Source organism: Berghia stephanieae, chromosome 3 (assembly GCF_034508935.2).
Source record: "Berghia stephanieae isolate SIO BIC M18660-M18661 chromosome 3, UCSD_Bste_1.3, whole genome shotgun sequence".
NCBI lineage: Eukaryota > Metazoa > Mollusca > Gastropoda > Nudibranchia > Aeolidiidae > Berghia > Berghia stephanieae.
Genome location: NC_088362.1, coordinates 19,444,986 through 19,464,213, shown reverse-complemented (window position 1 = coordinate 19,464,213; position 19,228 = coordinate 19,444,986). Strand labels below are relative to the sequence as shown.

The following is a 19,228-nucleotide window of genomic DNA, read 5'->3' as shown; positions in this document are numbered from 1 at the left end:
GGGGGGGGGGGTTGTTGTTAGTTGGAGAAGGGTTTTGAGTCCGAAATGTTCAGTGTTTGGTATTTCATTCATTTTTTGAAGCTGTTATATTCATATATTTTTTTTTGTTTATTAATGTTTAAATTAAGGTACTTATCCATACCAGAATGGATGTGATAAGGTGAGCCACACCGAATAACACATCAATGTCACTACGAGGGGACAATCGAAAATTTACCATTAGTTTCACTGTACCAGCTTAGCTATCAAACAGAGACATAAAATTTATATATGACAGTATTCCTTAATCACTCGATCCTACAGATTTTTGCTACTTTTCAAATGGATTAAAATTGAGCATGTACATAGATAGTTTTATTCAACTATCATTAACATGCAAAAACTAAAAAAAATTAGCTTCGATACTACGCCTATAATTTGTCTCAGAAAAATGTAATAAATAGGCATGGGGTAAAAATAACCAGGGTAAACTATGATATATATAGTCGGTGTTAGGGTTGAGTGAGTTAATAAGTCTACTCTCAAACCCAATTTTCACTTTTGTGACATGACTTTACATTTTAAGGCTATGGTTGTCGTGAGGGAGATTATTATATCGTGTAAGTTAGGATGACCGAGTTCATTGACCTGTGAGTCTAGATTTTTTTTTTCACATAAAAGTGCTGTCACAACACATATGGAGTTTCCCGCTGGATGTTTACACGAGATATTATAATAATAATAATAATAATATATAATAATAATAATAATAATAATAATAATAATAATAATATAATAATAATAATAATAATAATAATAATAACAATAATAATAATAATAATAATAATAATAATAATAATAATAATAATAATAATAATAATAATAATAATAATAACAATAATAATAATAATAATAATAATATGTAGCAATAGAACTTGATTATAAATGGATGGATGGTTGGATCTTCGGAGGGAATTGGTAATTGATTGATGGACAGATAGATAGATGGATGGATGGATGGATGGATGGATGAATGGATGGATGGATGGATGGATGGATAGATAGATAGATAGATAGATAGATAGATAGATAGATAGATAGATAGATAGATAGATAGATAGATAGATAGATAGATAGATGAAGATGGATTGGATGGATGGATGGATGGATGGATGGATTGATTATGATGGATGGATGGATGGATGGATGGATGGATGGATGGATGGATAGATAGACAGATAGATAGATAGATAGATAGATAGATAGATAGATAGATAGATAGATAGATAGATAGATAGATAGATAGATAGATAGATAGATTGGTTGATAGACGGATGGATGGATAGATGGATACACAGACGGATAGACAGACAGGTACGTAGTTGGTAGGTAAGTGGAGAGATGGTTTAAATTAAATAGTACATAGGACAAATTGTAATAGGTGTTTGGATAGCCCACACAAAAATAATATTCCTTCACAACAACGCGAATGTATCCGTGAGAAGCAGAATTTCGAACAAACAAGTTTTGAGAAAATCAAATCAAATTAGTCTAGATAGTTCACGCTCTAGATCAAGAAAAATCTTCTCTTTTTTTTTTCTGCTATGTATGTATGTACCTTTGAATACATTAATGGACACACCCACTCGGCTGACCTAACACATCAAACCACTCTCGGAACGGCTCAGTATTAGCACTACTGTAAACAAACAAAATTACAGTCTTTTCATTCCAGAGTGGAAAACAGGCCGTCATGATAAACATGCCAGACGACAAAATTTACACTCTCGAAAAGATCTCGGTATCCTCAGGTCGAGTATTTATTGAAAACTTCTTCTTGGGTACAGCATGTTTCTTTAGCTGCGAAGGATTTGAAACTAGACAGGCGAACGCACAGGACAAACAATGGTCGACTGGTTCCACTAGACTGAGGACAGATAATGGAAGAGGAGGGGTGGGGAGGGGAGGGAGGGGGGAGGACGATTTAACGCAAGGCAGAAATCAGATGTTAGAAACCCCGAAGTCGGGAACCGCAAAGTTAATTGATCAGACTTTAATGTTATCATTAATTTCTCTCTCCTTTTAATTTAAAAAATGGTTAATAATAATATTAATAATAATAATAATAATAATAATAATAATAATAATAATAATAATAATAATAATAATAATAATAACAATAATAATAATAATAATAATAATAATAATAATAATAATAATAATAATAATAATAATAATAATAATAATAATAATAATAATCGTCATTTTCACAACCATCATCATCAGTTGAATCCAGTAATTGGAACGCAGCTTAATCGGAGCAGCCACTAAATTGGGACGATGTAACAGATATAATTTCAACCGGAACGCTCGCAAGTTAACCGGAACAATCTCTGAGCTTTTATCCAACTTCGATTTCTCATTATTATTTTTTTCAATCACAACCCCCCCCCCCCCCCCCCCCCCCCCCTAAAAAAAAAAAATAAATAAATAAATACATAAGAATAAGAGAATAAGAATGGAATTGTCCTATGTATTTAAATACAATATAAATAGAAACGTTATCTGAATCCCGAAAAAACTTGAGCTTTTATACAGCGCAATATCCACTAAACGTGCTAAAAGCGCTGTACAAAGGGTCCCTGACCAACAGCAACACGTAACATGTAGAACGAAACATGACGTTAGGAGATAATACAATTTCTTCCGACAGAGACAACGCTGTTAACGGCCATGTAAGTACGGTGAGAGAATGTAAGTTGAGAGCCTTTTTCAAAGACTCAACTATGCACCGAGCGAGAGTCGAAACCAGGACCTTCCGATCCGAAAGCGAGTGGCATACCACAAAACCGCATAGCCGCAAATAACAGCGCAAGTGAGTATTTCACATACATCAATGATTACTAGAATTAAGTTAATGCATAAGACCCGATCGCTTTCATCTAATATTCCCGATTTCACACATTTGACCAGCTCAGGGAACAATAAATGATGAATGACGTGAGCTAAAGCAAGATGGGCGATGGTGCATGTGACTGTCTGCTTTTGATTAGGCAACAGCTTTTTTGTCTATCGTGCATTCTCCCGTACTCTGGAAAAAACCCATATTTAAAATTTTGGCCAGAAAACTCGTCCTTCAAATATAGATCGATTTAAATAAATGACCCTCATTTTGGCAAAAAACTCTCAAACCTAGGTCTTCGCGAAGACCCAGGCTTGAGAGTTTTTGCCAAAATGAGGGTCATTTAAATCGATCGATATTTGAAGGACGAGTTTTCTGGCCAAATTTTAAAATATGGGGTTTTTCCAGAGTACCGCAGCATTTACAGATGAGATGCGAGTGTAGGGTACAAATAACTTGGCTAGGAGAGTACTCGCTACATACCCAATGGGGCACGGATCGATTTCGCCCGTTTCACGCTATAGAAATCGGGATAAACTCCTGGTCCATGACTGTTCGGTTTAAACATATCTAATGAGCATAAGTGCGGCTATGTGGTCTAGTGGTATGACACTCACTTTCGGATCGGAAGGTCCTGAGTTCGAGCCTCGCTCGGTGCATAGTTGAGTCCTTGGAAAAGGCTCTTTACTCACGTTCTCTAACCGTACTCAGGTGTAAAATGAGTATCTGGCCGTTAACAGCATTGTCTCTGTCGGGAAAAAAATGTATTTTCGCCTAACATGCGTCATGTCTCGTTCTACATGTTAAATGTTGCTGTTGGTTAGGGACCCCTTGTAAAGCGCTTTGAGCACATTAAGTGGATATTGCGCTATATAAAAGCTCAAACTCAAATTTTTATAAGTGTGGTGACAGACACCTACCACAATATTCAATAGACGTGTTCTACTTTGATAAAAAATTATTGAAAATCGTCATTAGAATCGGATAATTGAAACGCCGCTCAAATGAATCAACTGTGCATTCGTAACGGTATTGTTCCAATTTAGTGGCTTCGCTTGTAGTGTAGTAATTAATTAATTAATATACGTATTTTATGTTTCGGGATTCAATCTTTTAAAAACGAATAATAATAATAATAATAATAATAATAATAATAATAATAATAATAATAATAATAATAATGATGATGATGATGATGATGATGATGATGATGATGATGATGATGATGATGATGATGATAATAATAATAATAATAATAATAATAATGAACGTACGGTTCTCTGTTGTGAGCTTGCCCCATAATTCTATTATCTTAATAACTCCCCCCCTCTCTCTCTCTCTCTCTCTCTCTCTCTCTCTCTCTCTCTCTCTCTCTCTCTCTCTCTCTCTCCCTCTCTCTCTCTTTTGACCCCATATTATACAATATTAGGAAGGGGGGAGGGGGGGTGCGAATTAAAGTCGTCATTGTCATGCAAAAAGAGATTTTATTCAACGAATTATTTCACACTTCCTTGCGTCACACCAGACTTTACTTTTCTTACACACACACCCGCGCAAACTCACTAAAAACACTCCCAATCCCATTTTCAACCATACACATAATATTATTTAAAACATGCAACCTACACACCCTTTCTGTTCTACGCCAAATAAAAAAATAATTTAGTTACGGTCTTTATCTTCCATTAAATTTGAATGCGTGTGATGGGCTTCTTCGCCATTAACTTCTTTCGACATAATAATATTAATTAAATCTTTCATTCCACGCATAAACATTAAACAATTATTCTACAATTGTATATGAGCTGAAAATTGGAGTTAATAATAATAATAATAATAATAATAATAATAATAATAATAATAATAATAATAATAATAATAATAATAATAATAATAATATAATAATAATAACAATAAAAAAATAATAATAATAATAATAATAATAATAATAATAATAATAATAATAATAATAATAATAATATAATAATAATAATAATAATAATAATAATAATAAGCATGCAGAAACACGATCACACTATATGAAATGCAAGCTCATCCAAAAAGCCAACAATGCAACATAAATTAAATGAGAACCATTAGCGATATAAATAAAACAAGAGACGACAACTACGTGCGTTAGGGTTAATATTGGCAAACTGTACTATAAAAATAAACGATTAAAAAACTGAAACACATATATATAAATAAATGAAGAAAAAAAAATGTGGTAATTTAACTCACCTTTTTCGTATCACCCTTAAATGTCAGATCTGCGTCTGTATTTTGGAGAAGGTCGGGTGTGTCTTTCGGTGATGATTGATCCTCCGGCGATACCGATTTCTTCTCAGCGGTCCGATTACTAGAGAGTGCATTCTCTCCAGAGGAAGTCCGATCGGAAACGGTTGAAAAAGCAGCGTCGTCGTCGATAAGGGGCGTAGAGTTTTTTGAAGTGGGTGCAAAGATATCTGTCAAGAGATCGCTATTGGTGTTGAGGGATTTAGCGGTAGATTCTGTCCCAAAAATATCGTCTAAAGCGTCGATTTTTCGCTTACTTGTCGCGTTGTGTTTTGGGGAAAATAGGTCGTTTAGAGGATCTTCTACGCCAGCTACATTAGATGGAGCCGAATCAAATAGAAGATCGTCAGAACGATTAACATTATCGGGATTTTGCGCGGAACTATTTGGTTTGGGTGTAAAGATATCGAAAATATCCTCAGAGTCACCTTTTGAAGAATACTGAAGTTTATCACTCGAATACGGTCTATTTTCCGTCTTTTTAGAGGTGCGGTCTACTGGAAGTAGAATATCATCCAAACCAGGGTCATTATCATCAAAACTGAACAATTTATTCTTGTCCAATGTATTAGTCTTGGTGGATAAACCCGTGGAGTCAGGATTTATAGCGGACGATTTTGCAGCAGCTCCAACAGTCTTCTTGTTACTCTCCAAATCTACAACTGAACTATTCCTTGTGGAAACTGACTTCGTAGATTTGAAAAGATCTTCCAGATCTTGCTCTCCTTCGTTTGTCGTTTCTTTAGAATTGGACCCTCGGCCGATTGGTCCAAATAAAGCATCGAAGTCATCGTCAATCGTACTTGAACTTTTGACATCATTTCCACCAAAAATGTCAAAAGGATCCGCCATTATGTTCAGATAATTTATTTCAGCCAAATATAGAGAGTAAAGTAAACTATTGACACATTGATTCCAGTCTATTCTTATCTATCCATTCGCCCCGAGGCGTCAAAACAAGGTTGCATATTGTGTGAATATTCTGAACAAAGTCCCACTGCACAAGAGCTTAATGCTTGAAGAAAACCCTGCGTGATTAGAAGAAAATAAATAAGGAAAGCGGGTTAAAATGTGCAAAATGTTAGTAAAACACAGCAATCTGGCACATACTTTCTAATATTCTATAACGGGGGGGGAAATTAAACATGTAATACATCAAAAGCATGAAATTTATTTATACATTGAACACTTAGTCTGTCCAGCAGTGGTAATCCCTGTCTTGAAGGAAAACGTAACTGAGTTTGAATTGTTTGACCAATAGTAACATTAAATTTTCTTATTAAAAATGAGGTGTGAAATGAAAAATATTTTTTTTTTAAATAAAATAAAATTCCCTTTATTCATCCCCAAGGGGAAATTTGTCTTTAGGGTCTATTCCAAGGGAAGACTGGAATAACCCAGGCGTCAGCCGCAGTGCAGCGCCGCAAAGTGAGCTAGGGCTAGGTGACTTGCTCAAGGCCACACAGCGCAGCGTTACCTTTTGGCTACGAAGCAAAAACCGTACCGCTGAGCCACGCTGCCCCTAGCTACCTGGCCGTGAACAGCGTTGTCTATATCGAAAAAAAATTGTAATATCGCCTAACAGGCGTCAAGTCTCGTTCTACGTTTTACATGTTGTTGTTGGTCAGGGACCTCTTGTAAAGTGCTTTGAGCATGTTTAGTGGATATTGCGCTATATCATTATAAAAAGCTCAAGCTCAAATTTTTAAATGCGTGTTAGGCAAGTGTATCATTTTTCTTCGACTGAATACCATTATTTACTGAACAATAAAAATGAAAGCATGAAAATATTATGATCAGTGTAAATAACGTAGAGCAAACAGTAAAATAGGAAAGGCAAATTAATGCATGACGCCCTTGGAAAGCTGACAATGACGATGGATAGGTCCAAAAAACATCAACACAAATCCATGTTGGATAGGTCCAAAAAACATCAACACAAATCCATGTTGGATAGGTCCAAAAAACATCAACACAAATCCATGTTGGATAGGTCCAAAAAACATCAACACAAATCCATGTTGGATAGGTCCAAAAAACATCAACACAAATCCATGTTGGATAGGTCCAAAAAACATCAACACAAATCCATGTTGGATAGGTCCAAAAAACATCAACACAAATCCATGTAAACACTTACACTGCAACAGTCATATATATTCATGCTATTATAGATAGTATGCAGATGACGTCACTCAGGTATTTGTTATTGTTTTTTGCCATCCGCGTTTATGAGTAATGCTCACTGAACTGTATTAACCCGACTATAAACGTTCATGGATACACACAGTGTTGTGTGTTGGTCCGTTATACTTCCGGATGGCAATGTTATGAGCTTCTTAGCCAAGCGCATACTATCTATACTGCCGTACTCTGAAAATTTTTTTTTTTTTTTAAACACCGGAGGCGAGTGTCATACCACAAGACCAGATAGCCGAACATAGTGTCCAAGTAAAAAAAAAAAGTTGTACTTCTAATCGGTATAGCTTAAAATTTAACATGCTTAATCCGACATAACACCATAATATTGAGGCAGTGTCACTACCGTTAAAGTGCCGTATTGTGAAGAAAGAATACGCGTTTATAAAATGTTGGCCAGAAAACTCGTTCTTCAAATATCCATCGATTAAAATCACCCTCCACTTGGCAAAAAAAAACTCTCAAACCTAGGACTTTGCGCGAAGTCTCAGGTTTTGAGAGATTTTGACAAGATGAGAGTCATTTTAATCGATCGGTATTTGAGGGACGAAATATCTGGCCAACATTTTATAAACGCATATTCTTTCTTCACAGTACGGCACTTTAACGGTAGTGACACTGCCTCAATACGGTGTTATGTCGGATTAAACATGTTAAATTTTAAGCTATTAGAAGTACAACTTTTTTAAAAATATTTGTGTGCAGCTACTATGTGGTCTTGTGGTATGACACTCGTCTTCGGACAGGAAGGTCCAGGATTCGAATCCCGCTCTTAGCGGCGCACGGTTGAGTCCTTGGAAAGGTCTCTTGAATCACATTCTCTCACCGTAGTCAAGTGTAAAATGAGTACCTTTCCATTAACAGCGATGTCACTGTAAGAAAATTTGTAATATCGCCTGACAGGCGTCACAATGGCTCGTCCTACATAATGTGAAGTGTTGCTGTTGGTTAGGGACCCTTCGTAAAGCGATTTGAGCATTTTAGTGGATATCGCGCTGTATAAATACTCAAGTATAAACTAAACTGCATTCATTGTTTACAATAAATGCATCTCAAATTTATTATCAAATTTTTCAGCACCCGGTTCGCTCCCGACATAACACCAGTTAGAGGCGGTGGTCCATAATATTGTATTAGAAGCAGCACAATATAAACAAAAACCAAAACAAACAAAAGTGTAAACACGTCAAATAAAAAACTCCTTGGAATAACCCTCACTACACTTGGAAAGGCTGATAAATACGTAGAGAAGTTCTAAAAAGAACAAGGAATTGATTGATTGATTTATTTATTTATCCATCTATTTACATATTTATTTTTTATCTATTTATTATTTATTTATTTATCTATTTCCATATTTATTTTTTTATCTATTCATTATTTATTTGTTGATCTATTCAATATTTATAAATCTATTTTTTATTATTTATTTATTTATCTATTCATTGATACATTTATTGATTGATTTATTGATTGATTGATATTGATATTGATATATTGGTATAACAATCAGTTTAACCATGATACGAAAACGGTCACAAAAGCCACAATGTTACAACAGATAGTAAAATCCAAACAACAAAAACAACAATGACACCTACGACAACAACAACAACGACAAAAACAACGACAAGCCATCTCATCATTGATCAAAGGTCCTGATAACAGTATTGATGAACATAGATGTGGTGGCCTGCTTGCCAATGACTTAGGTTAAATCAATACGGATTAATATAATAATATGGAGGACATCACCATATCACACATAAGTGGCTAACCGTTATCTAAGTAAGTGCGATAGCATGCGCCAATCTGGTCAATAATAACAAAAGCATGCGATCATAATAATATTGCATACCAGTTTTTAGTCTTATCCAGTTAACTGTCTTACACTGGAGAGAAAAAAAAAACTCGTATTGACAAATTTGGCCAGAAAACTTGTCCTTCAAATATCGATCGATTTAAATGACCCTCATCTTGGCAAAAACTCTCAAACCTGGGACTTTCGCGAAGTCCAAGGTTTGAGAGTTTTTGTCAAGATGAGGGTCATTTAAACACATCTTTATTTGAAGGACAAGTTTTCTGGCCAAATTTGAAATTACGATTTTTTTCCAGAGCATGGCAGTTAAGAGCTAAAAGGTTCATGAGCTGGATTTACCCCATGTAGCTTGGACCAAAACTATATCAACTTGTGTTCTATGACTTGCAAGGTTTAATGCGTAAGAGTAGCGTCTCTATTTGTGTTATTGTACTGCAATTCGCTTCAACAGTCTTAACGTCACTTTCCTCGTAATGACGCACGGTAACTTAGTAACTGGCTCTAAACTATTGGAACAATGGCGGACGCCCTTATGAAATATTTCTCCGACGAGCATAAAAGCGTATCCAGAGGAAAAAAACGTTATAAATCTGATCATGTTTTGACTTTTACACATTCTGATCACAAGACGTATGAAAAGTTCTAGCCAGCATGAAGAATAAACAGTACCGATTTTCTTTGTATCTAGAATCACGATGGCCGCCGTTTCTGGGCGACGTGACATCAGACTATTGAATCCAATTCAATTGAATGACAGTAAACAGACTGATTCGAAATGAAGTGAAGAGAAGGAGATTTTGTGTGAAAATGATGTAAGCATGGAGGAAAATACGAACAACTTCAATCAAGGTTGTATATATGATAAATTAAGATCTGAGCAAGTGTGTAAGAAAGGTGCCAGACAAATCAAGAAAGAATAATACAAGAAAAAAACCATCTCAAAATTAGATCTGGACAAGTGTGTATGAAAGGTGCCAGACAAAGCAAGAAAGAATAATACAAGAAAGAAAAAACCATCCCAAAAAATCAGTCTACCTCGATTGGGAATCGAACCTAAGGCCTTCTGATTGTAGCGTCATGATTTGACATGGGAGTGTTACACAGTTGGGCGCATATTATGGGGTGGGAAAAGCCCCAACTCTGACAATATATCAACGGTAGGATTGTAAAAAGTAAATTGGTTTTTGCTTTATTTTTCATTTTACCTTATCTTTAAAGGGGGGGGGGCGCGACGTGTACTTATTTGCAGGACTGATAACCCAATTCATCATGGGCTCATTGTTGTAATGGAAATCTCAAATGACGCAAAATATTGTCCATTACAACATTAAACTAGGCCTATAACTGCGTTCAGATGTCAGACCTGCATATATCAGCACGTCGGGGAGGGGGGGGGGTTAATGCAGTTTCGTTTTTGTCTTTCCTTTTTTTTTTTTTTTTTTTTTTTTTTGCTTTGTTTTATTTTGTTTTTGTTTTTTGTGGATTTTTGTGTTGTTTTTTTTTTTTTTTTTGTTGTTGTTTTTTTTTTTTTTTTTTGTTGTTGTTTTTTTTTGCTTTGTTGGTACAATTATTTCAAAACTTTAAAATAGACAGAAAACGTTTAAAAGTTATGTAGTGTAAAAAATATTTAAAGCGTAGACCGTCTAAATTGATTTATTTTTCAATTTGTGACCAATTTTGTAAGGTATCTCCAGATTTTAAAAAACACACACACAGGGAGGTCTTAGAATTACGTAAATTATATCACAGCTGCATATTATTTCTGTGAGTGTGGGGGGGGGGGTTGACTTCTATTTTGAGTATCTCTTTCCTGAATAAGATGGCTTTATTTTAGTTCGATCTTTTGTTGCAAGCTGTGATCACCTATCATAAACGAGGGAGTCACACATTGAATAGCCAGTCGGGTTAAGGTCAGGATATGATTAAATCCATTCGACCGTCTTGGCAATACTTTTATTTTAGAGAGTCGTCATTATAGCTGAAGATTATACACCTTTTTTTAAAAAATATTTTTGTAAATATTTACAAAATGTTTTTTAAGGGTTGCAACATATTTAGGTTATATCAGCGCCAGGTATAATAATTACCAAAAAAAATGTTTACCAAAGTACTGATGTTCAATAACTGCCTGCCTGTATGGATGGATGGATGTTTGAGCTTTTATATTGTCCAATGGAGCTTTTATATATTGTAATATCCACTAAACGAACTCAAAGAACTTTACAAGGGGTCCCTGACTAATAGCAACACGAAACATGTAGAACGAGACACGACGCCAGTTAGGCGATTTTACTAAAAAATTTTCCCCCGACAGAGACAACGCTGTTAACGGCCATGTACTTATTTTACACCTGGATACGATGAGAGAATGTGAGCAAAGAGCCTTTTCCAAGGACTCAACTATGTGCCGAGCGAGGCTCGAACACAGAGCCTTCCGATCCGAAAACGAGTCATATCACAAGACCAAATAATATAGCCGCATGTACGGATGGATTGATGCTATGTGAGAAAGTGTGGAATAATGTGTGTGCGTGTGTCTGTGTGTGTGTATGTGTGTACGACAATGACTTTTGTGTAAGAACCTTTAACAGTGACCCGTAAATCGTCGCCGAAAAAAAAACAACTGATCATCGTCTGGTTTACAAAAAAAACATGTCATCGATATCACGATCCCCAATCAATAATCTTGACAAGATAAATCCATAAGTATGACTAATTTTGTGTCATAGTCATAGTTATAGATATGTGACAAAAAGGTTTTAATAATAACGATATTATTTCCTGATATGGAAAATGGGCCAAGGTTGATAGGAACCGGATTGAGACAATCAATTATCTGCGAAACTTACAGTTTTAAATATTACAAATCTTTTTTTTTTTTTTTACAGTTAACTTTCATTAACACACTCAGATCTCTGCGTGTGATACTCCACTAGGAGGTTTACGAAGAAATTTCACAGATACAGACCCTGGGACATAGAAACTGTCGTAAATACAGAAGATACGCTTCTTTGAGAACCAACTAACAAACAAAATAAAGTTTTACCGCTCTGAAGAGAATTTTTTTTTTTAATATATGTTGGCATTAATAATTTTTTTTTAATTTTTAATTAAAGTTATAAAGCCAAGCAATAAAAATCAGGATATTACGAATTATAGCTCATTTTGTTCCCTGACTTGAACTTTTTATATAGAGAGCAATATTCACTAAATTATGTGCTTAAGCCCCTTTACAAGGTCATCATCAAACTTGAAATATTGGATGATACACGAAGCCTGTTAGTCACTGTTACAACACTGTATCCATTTTACAACTCTAAGTGCGATGAGAGTAAAACAGACCGGTCTGAGGACTCGACTTTGCACCTGCCACAGCGGGACTCGAACCAGAGACCAATTGATCCGAAGGCGAGTAACATACCACAAAGCCGCACAACGATTGACCATTTGACCCATGACCTATTAATATTTTGAGTATTCGGAAAGTCTAGTTGCGATATCTCAATCAAAATTGCGTGCGAATTGATAAGCAGATTATACACAATAAAAGGAACGAAATTGACGTCACTTAGCTCTTTGTTTTTGGCCAGACATTTTTATGTTTAATTCTCACTAAATTCTATCAATCAGACTATGACCGTTCAAATATACACATATTTTTGTGTGTTAGCACACTATATCATTTCAAAAGACGAAAACCGAGAAAAGAGAAGAAAGCAAACATATATTATATATCCAAGCTAAAGCTTATTGATACCAATCCGATAGACGATATACTCAAAACGTGTTACTGGCATTACATGCATTATGCATATGACCTGTGTTCTTGAATTTATTATTTTTTATTTAATCGTAGTTCTTGGGTGAGGAAGGGGGGGGGGGTAGTAGCAACTATATCTAACTTTATAATCAATAATAAGCTCTTAGCATGGTTACGTCACATTCCCAAGTCCTTAGTAAATATGCTATGGCATTACAAACAATTGTAATTCTATGAAATTAGTGTAATTATCAGGGGGAAATGTCAAACACACGGCCTTAATCTGATTTTTTAATAAAAAGCGTATTTAAAATTTTGGCCAGAAAACTCATCTTTCAAATATCGATCGATTGAAATGAATCTCATCTTGGCAAAAACTCTCAACCTGAGACTTCGCGAAGACCCAGGTTTGAGAATTTTTGCCAAATAAGAGCCATTTTAATCGATTGATATTTAAGGACGTTTTCTGACCAAAATCTTAAATACGTGTTTGTTTTGTTTTGTTGGGTTTTTTTTTTTTTTGTGTTGTTGGTTTGTTTGTTTGTTTGTTTTTTAAGAGTGTGGCAACATAGAGCAACTTATCATTAAATTTTGATTCTTGTTAAGTCAAGGCGTTGCTGCAATACACATTGGTGGAGAAGAACTGATTACCATTTGCGTGAAAGCAGCATTACAACTTACAACCCATGCATGATTTTGGGTTCATGCCTTACGAAATTGTTGTATTTAGCTAGGTCGTTTATCAATAGTATAGTGTGCATCCGTAGTTAGGATTTTTAAATCTGGTTTGGAGGAGATAAAACTCAACCAAAAAAAAAACAACAAAAAAAACAGGACAAACTCCAATAGAGAACAATCAACAATTTCATCTCTATCTCGTTCATATAAAAATTCAAAACAGTTTAAAAGATATAAGCTTTTTGAAAAGGTGGGTATATTTAATCTTTTCTTTAACGTCTCAACACCACCCATTTGCCTGAGAGAGGAAAAAAGTTCCAAATTATAGTTCCGGCTATATGAAAAGACCTATCTAAGCTGCCAAGTTGAAGTAGGTAAATGGGATGATCATTTCTCGACAGCAGTCTTGGGATCCTGAATTTAGAGCATTAAAACCTAAGAGGGCCATTTTGTAGTCTTCTTGCTCAAATGTGTAATGATCACATATTTGATTGAACACTTGTTCTGAGAAGACGGTCAATCCCAAGCACCACTCTGACTGCCCCGGTCTGAACTGCTTGAAGATTGCCATTATCCGTGTCAGGAAGGCCAAAGAGCATTGAGTTGCAGTAATCAAGATGAGACAATATTAGCAGAGGGATGACTGTTTTGAGCGATTGAAGCAGAACGAATGGTTTAATTCTTTGTATCTTTTTCAATTCAATGTTGATTACATTGACAATGTGATGCTTCATGCTCAAACAGCTATCCAGAATAACTCCTGGATTCTAAACATTTTTGAGACAGGTACGTACACGACTATCCTCAACAGCATAAGAGAGCAATACGATAAAATATTCCTGATTTTTGGATGGTGTTCAACAAATAACAATGTCGGTTTTATTGCTATTTAGTTTCAATCTATGACTCACATCCATTGCCCTATGAATGTACAGTACCATTCAATACCATGTGAGATCAGAAGAATGCTGGAGCAGATAGCAGAAGTGTACAACTGTATTTGGTCAGCATATATGTGAAATTTCACTCAATTGGGGGCTTGATGGCATAGAGAGCATAGGACCAAGAACTGAGCCCTGGGAGACACCGAAATTCAATGGCAAATCAAAAGATTACTTGTCATCGATCAAGAAGATTGTGAAACATCCCTTAGATATGGCTTAAAACAATTAAGGATGGTGTCACTGATTTGAAAATTATCAGAGTGTGTTACGAAGAATTGTATGAGCTAATGTGTCGAACGTTGCAGACAAGTCGAGTAAAGTAAGTGTGGACACTTCCCCTTCATCACAAGACAATAATCTACTTCACCTAAATATGTCAAAGTAAGCACACAAATGGGTGCATATGACCTAAGTAATGAACAATAGGAAGGTGGGCTACATAAACTGGCCCTGTGTTAAGTTGTTCCACAACAACTGAGAGACTGACACTAAAACTACAACTGGAATAACATCTTAAAGTGTTGCTTATTTAGTAGACCTAATCGGAGAAGCAATATGGTAGGCAAAATGCAACAAAAGAGAGAGAAAAAACTGATACCCAGAAACATAAATCTTAAAAATGTGACTTTTTAAAAGCCTATTTGTGATTAAGTTTATATCTTTAGGTAAGTACTTGAATCCTTTCTTGACCGGATTGCTTTAAATGGTTGTAATCAAATCCATCCAAGTAAGAACATCAGATCCCTGATTGACAGGCATGTCTCTGAATAACAAAAGTGATTTATTTACTTAGATTGCCAGATCATTTCTTTCAAACAATTCCATCGTCAAAAATAATCATAGAGAAATGTCAAATGATATGAAAAAAAACCCCAAAAATTATCTCAAAATAATTAGTTTGGGTTTGTATTTTTTTTTCTTTAAGTTAACATAAAGTAAACATAGATCTCAATATGTGCTTTTATAGTTGTTGTTGTTATGTCTAAATAAGGTGACCTACTTGCAGTCTTAGCCAACATTGTCGCAATCTTTACTGTATGCAAAGGCAATGCTTCCTATCTTTTTTAATGTAGATTTTAAGAGAAATATTTTGCATAGAGCCATTTATTGTATTGTATTCTCTCGGTTTTATTTGTATGTGTGTTATTGGATTATTGTTTCAAATGTCTGACTTCATGTCTTATCATTATTGCCAATGTAAAGCACACAGACCATGCCCTGTAGAAATGCTATTTATTATTTGCCTTCCAAATGAATGAATTACAATTACACTAATCACATTAACAAATGTGCTATCACTAATGCTATATAGTAATATTACTAGTACTGATTCTTAAGCTCTCATTGTTTACTTATCTTTCCCCATCCCCCTAACCAAACTGTATCCCATTAGCGCTATTATAAATAATTAGTAGTAGTATCATTTATTTAAATTTAGATCAGTGGTGTTGTCAAGGGTTGTAAATTGAAATCCTTACGTCACTGCTCATAAGGAAAACAAGGCTTTGCAACTAGTCAAAGTTTTGCTCCTATATATTCACAGATCTGGTTACACCTTGATGGAGCTGGACCTGGATCAGGAGCTAGATATCTGGATGTATCGTTAACTACTAATCAAGTGACCCACTGCAACAACCAAAGAATGACCAAGAAACCCATCCATGGATTAAACAGGCAAAGGCAACCCTTAACGCCGCCACCAGTCATAGCAAACCACTACAAACAGATAAGGAAAAATAATAATAAGTTGAACATCAGAACGAGAGAGGATGAAAAATTAACTTACCCATGGCCTAACTCTAATTAATTTTTTTAAAATTTACTATTCTTCTTTTGTTAAATTTTGTGTTAATGTGTTATTGTGTAAGGCTATTCTATTGATTTATATTAAAGTATTTCGACTTTAACGGGGGATTAATACTTATCTTATGAACCTGATTTATTCCTATATAACATCCCACTTCTACTACCACTTCTACTACCTATTTCTTTAAACTTAAAAAACTTTATTACTATCTGTCGAGTTGTCAGGAACTTTTAACCCAACTATAACAGGGTGAAAGAGGTACCAAACAACTTCTGTCTTTGGGGAAAATGATTTGACTTCTAATTGTCTCTATCTACTTGCCACTTCTACATAGACGCAACAATATTGAGGGCTTTGTCCGGGAATTATAATAATAATTTGGAATTTATCCAGTCATTTTGATCGTAAATATAATTGGAGGTTCATATATCAGTGGTAGTAATTAACTTACAAGTTTAAACCGTTATTCTTTACTATAATTTGAATACCTCATCATGTTACATAAAAAATAAAAAATCGAATTCATCCTCTTCATTAAGTTACTCAATTTAATTGATGTTGTAAGTCTGTTATTATTATGATATTATTATCATTATCACATGCATGGTTATCATTGCCAGTTATAATTATTGAATGTATTGAATGTATTTATTATGCATAATGCCTCATCATGTTACATTAAAAAAAAATCGAATTCATCCTCTTCATTAAGTTACTCAATTTAATTGATGTTGTAAGTCTGTTATTATTGTGATATTATTATCATTATCACATGCATGGTTATCACTGCCAGTTATAATTATTGAATGTATTGAATGTATTTATTATGCATCATTATCTTGTAATCACCCAGTCGATTATAAACTTTACATATTGAGATAAGCAAATATCATCTTGTTGTTACTTTGTCAAAAAGACTTTATGATCATTTACAACCAGGCTTAGTTCAGGATTACAGGCTTGGCCTTTTGTAATTATTACTTACATGTTAATTTATCCATAATAATGCATATGCAAAGTTTAATATCAAATACCTATCCCTCACTAATCAGTGTTAAAGATTGAATTCTGATAAAGGAAAAAAATCTTACATCAGTATATCGATGATAAATAAATATATTAATAAATAATACATAAATAAATAAATGATAACAGAACTATTAATATTAACAGATTAAGTGGGTAGCAACTGCAACTCACTCACTATTTAAGCAAATACATTAAATGCTAGTGGAGCATTAATTTTTTGTATTCTAGATCCTTGTTCACACATTCCGCTATTTTAAATAACCCCCATCCCCCTCCTCCCTCTCCAAATCATCAAAAACTAACTCAGCTGTTTCAGTCAAGAATAATAATTGAGTTGACTCTCTTCTCATTCTGATCACAATTACCTGCCTTACTTTTTAAAAAAAAACAATTCTCCCTTTAACTACAAAATATCAAAAATATATACAGTAGTCAAACTAATTCCACAATGGATCGCAATAAACAGCACAGAGAACTATATGTTCTGGTGGTAGAAATGGGAATGACAGATCAAATGGAAATAAATCAATTCAAACAGGAAGAATTAGACGCAGCGGATGCTGACAACAAAGATAAAAAGCCGGGATTGGAAGGGGGGGGGGGGTTAAATTTTTCAACAATCTACAGAAGAAGAATGTAGTTTTATATATTTATTTCTCTATTTAGGTGTAAACTGAGTCACCAGAGGGTTCTCGTCAGTGTAGCGATCTGACTGTCAATAATAATGTCCAAAAAAATACAACTAGTCACTAGCTACTATGTATTCACATTATACCCGTTTAAGAGAAAGAGATTTAAAATTTGACCGAAAAACATTAAAACAACAACCAGAACAACAACAACAACAAAACCTTTCCTTCTGTTTTGCTTTTTTCTTTTTTGAGCGAGTCTATTTGTTTTCTCCTTGTTGTTTTGCCTTATTCCTTTGTGAGCATGAAATTCTTAAAATTGTTGGGGTTTTTTCTCACCATTTGATTGCCCTCTGAATTTTTTTTTTTTTTTTTTGCTTGCTTTTTAATTATTTATTCTTTTAGCATATACTGTTTGAGATTGTGAAGTGGGTACAAATATGACAATTTGCAATATTCTACAGGAAGGAACCAAAAGAGAGAGAGAGAGAAAAGATTTAAAGGAAAAAAAAGGGGGAGCTGTGGATGGAGCATTTATCATTTGCAACGCTCTGTAGAAAGAAGACCCAAAAAAAAGGGGCAGAACAAGGATTCCAACACACAGCGTTGATTCCGACAAGCCTTCTAAGAGATGACTCAACCATTCGGCCATGACACCCACATGAATGTCAACGCATATTGTGTATATATAGTAACCTACTATCCATCAATAGATTTATTGTTGGTTAATTTTATGCGTTTATTGATATTTTATCAATTTTACTTATTTCTATGTGTGCATTACTAAACTTTCAATATTCTGGAATGTGGATAAATGTTTAAAAGAGCGGGGTTTCAAAAAAGTGTCTGTGTATAATCGTCCACCGTTATTGCAAGACACTGTCTGGCAATAATCACAGCAGATTGTATAATATAAACAAGATGGTGGGACTGCAATCAAAATGGCTACTCTTAACCAGTTAATTGTCACACTGGAAAAACACGTAAAATTATGGCCAGAAAACTCATCCTTCAAATATCAATCTATTTAAATGACTATCATCTTGGCAAAAACTCTCAAACCTGGGACCTCGCGAGTTATGAATTGATAAATTTATCCCTATCTGTCCAGTCATTTTTTCCAATGTCCAAATCCCCAGCACGATTTTTTATAGCTGGATATTTGAACCACAGATATATATATATAT

The 19,228-nt window shown here is 34.6% G+C and overlaps 1 protein-coding gene across 2 annotated transcripts in view; it reads right to left on the bottom strand.

Moving 5' to 3' along the window:
• LOC144967299 (uncharacterized) overlaps window positions 1–19,228 on the bottom strand; it is a 38,075-nt gene that overhangs the window by 17,940 nt on the left and 907 nt on the right. Inside the window, exon 2 of one of the 2 annotated variants that reach the window (XM_078904357.1) lies at window positions 5,123–6,204. In XM_078904357.1, the coding sequence (XP_078760483.1) occupies window positions 5,123–6,028 (906 nt within the window). In that variant the 5' untranslated portion in view covers window positions 6,029–6,204. Of the gene's footprint in view, window positions 1–1,597; window positions 1,775–5,122; window positions 6,205–19,228 lie in introns of those variants that run through there. The other variant, XM_078904358.1, reaches the window with a different exon arrangement.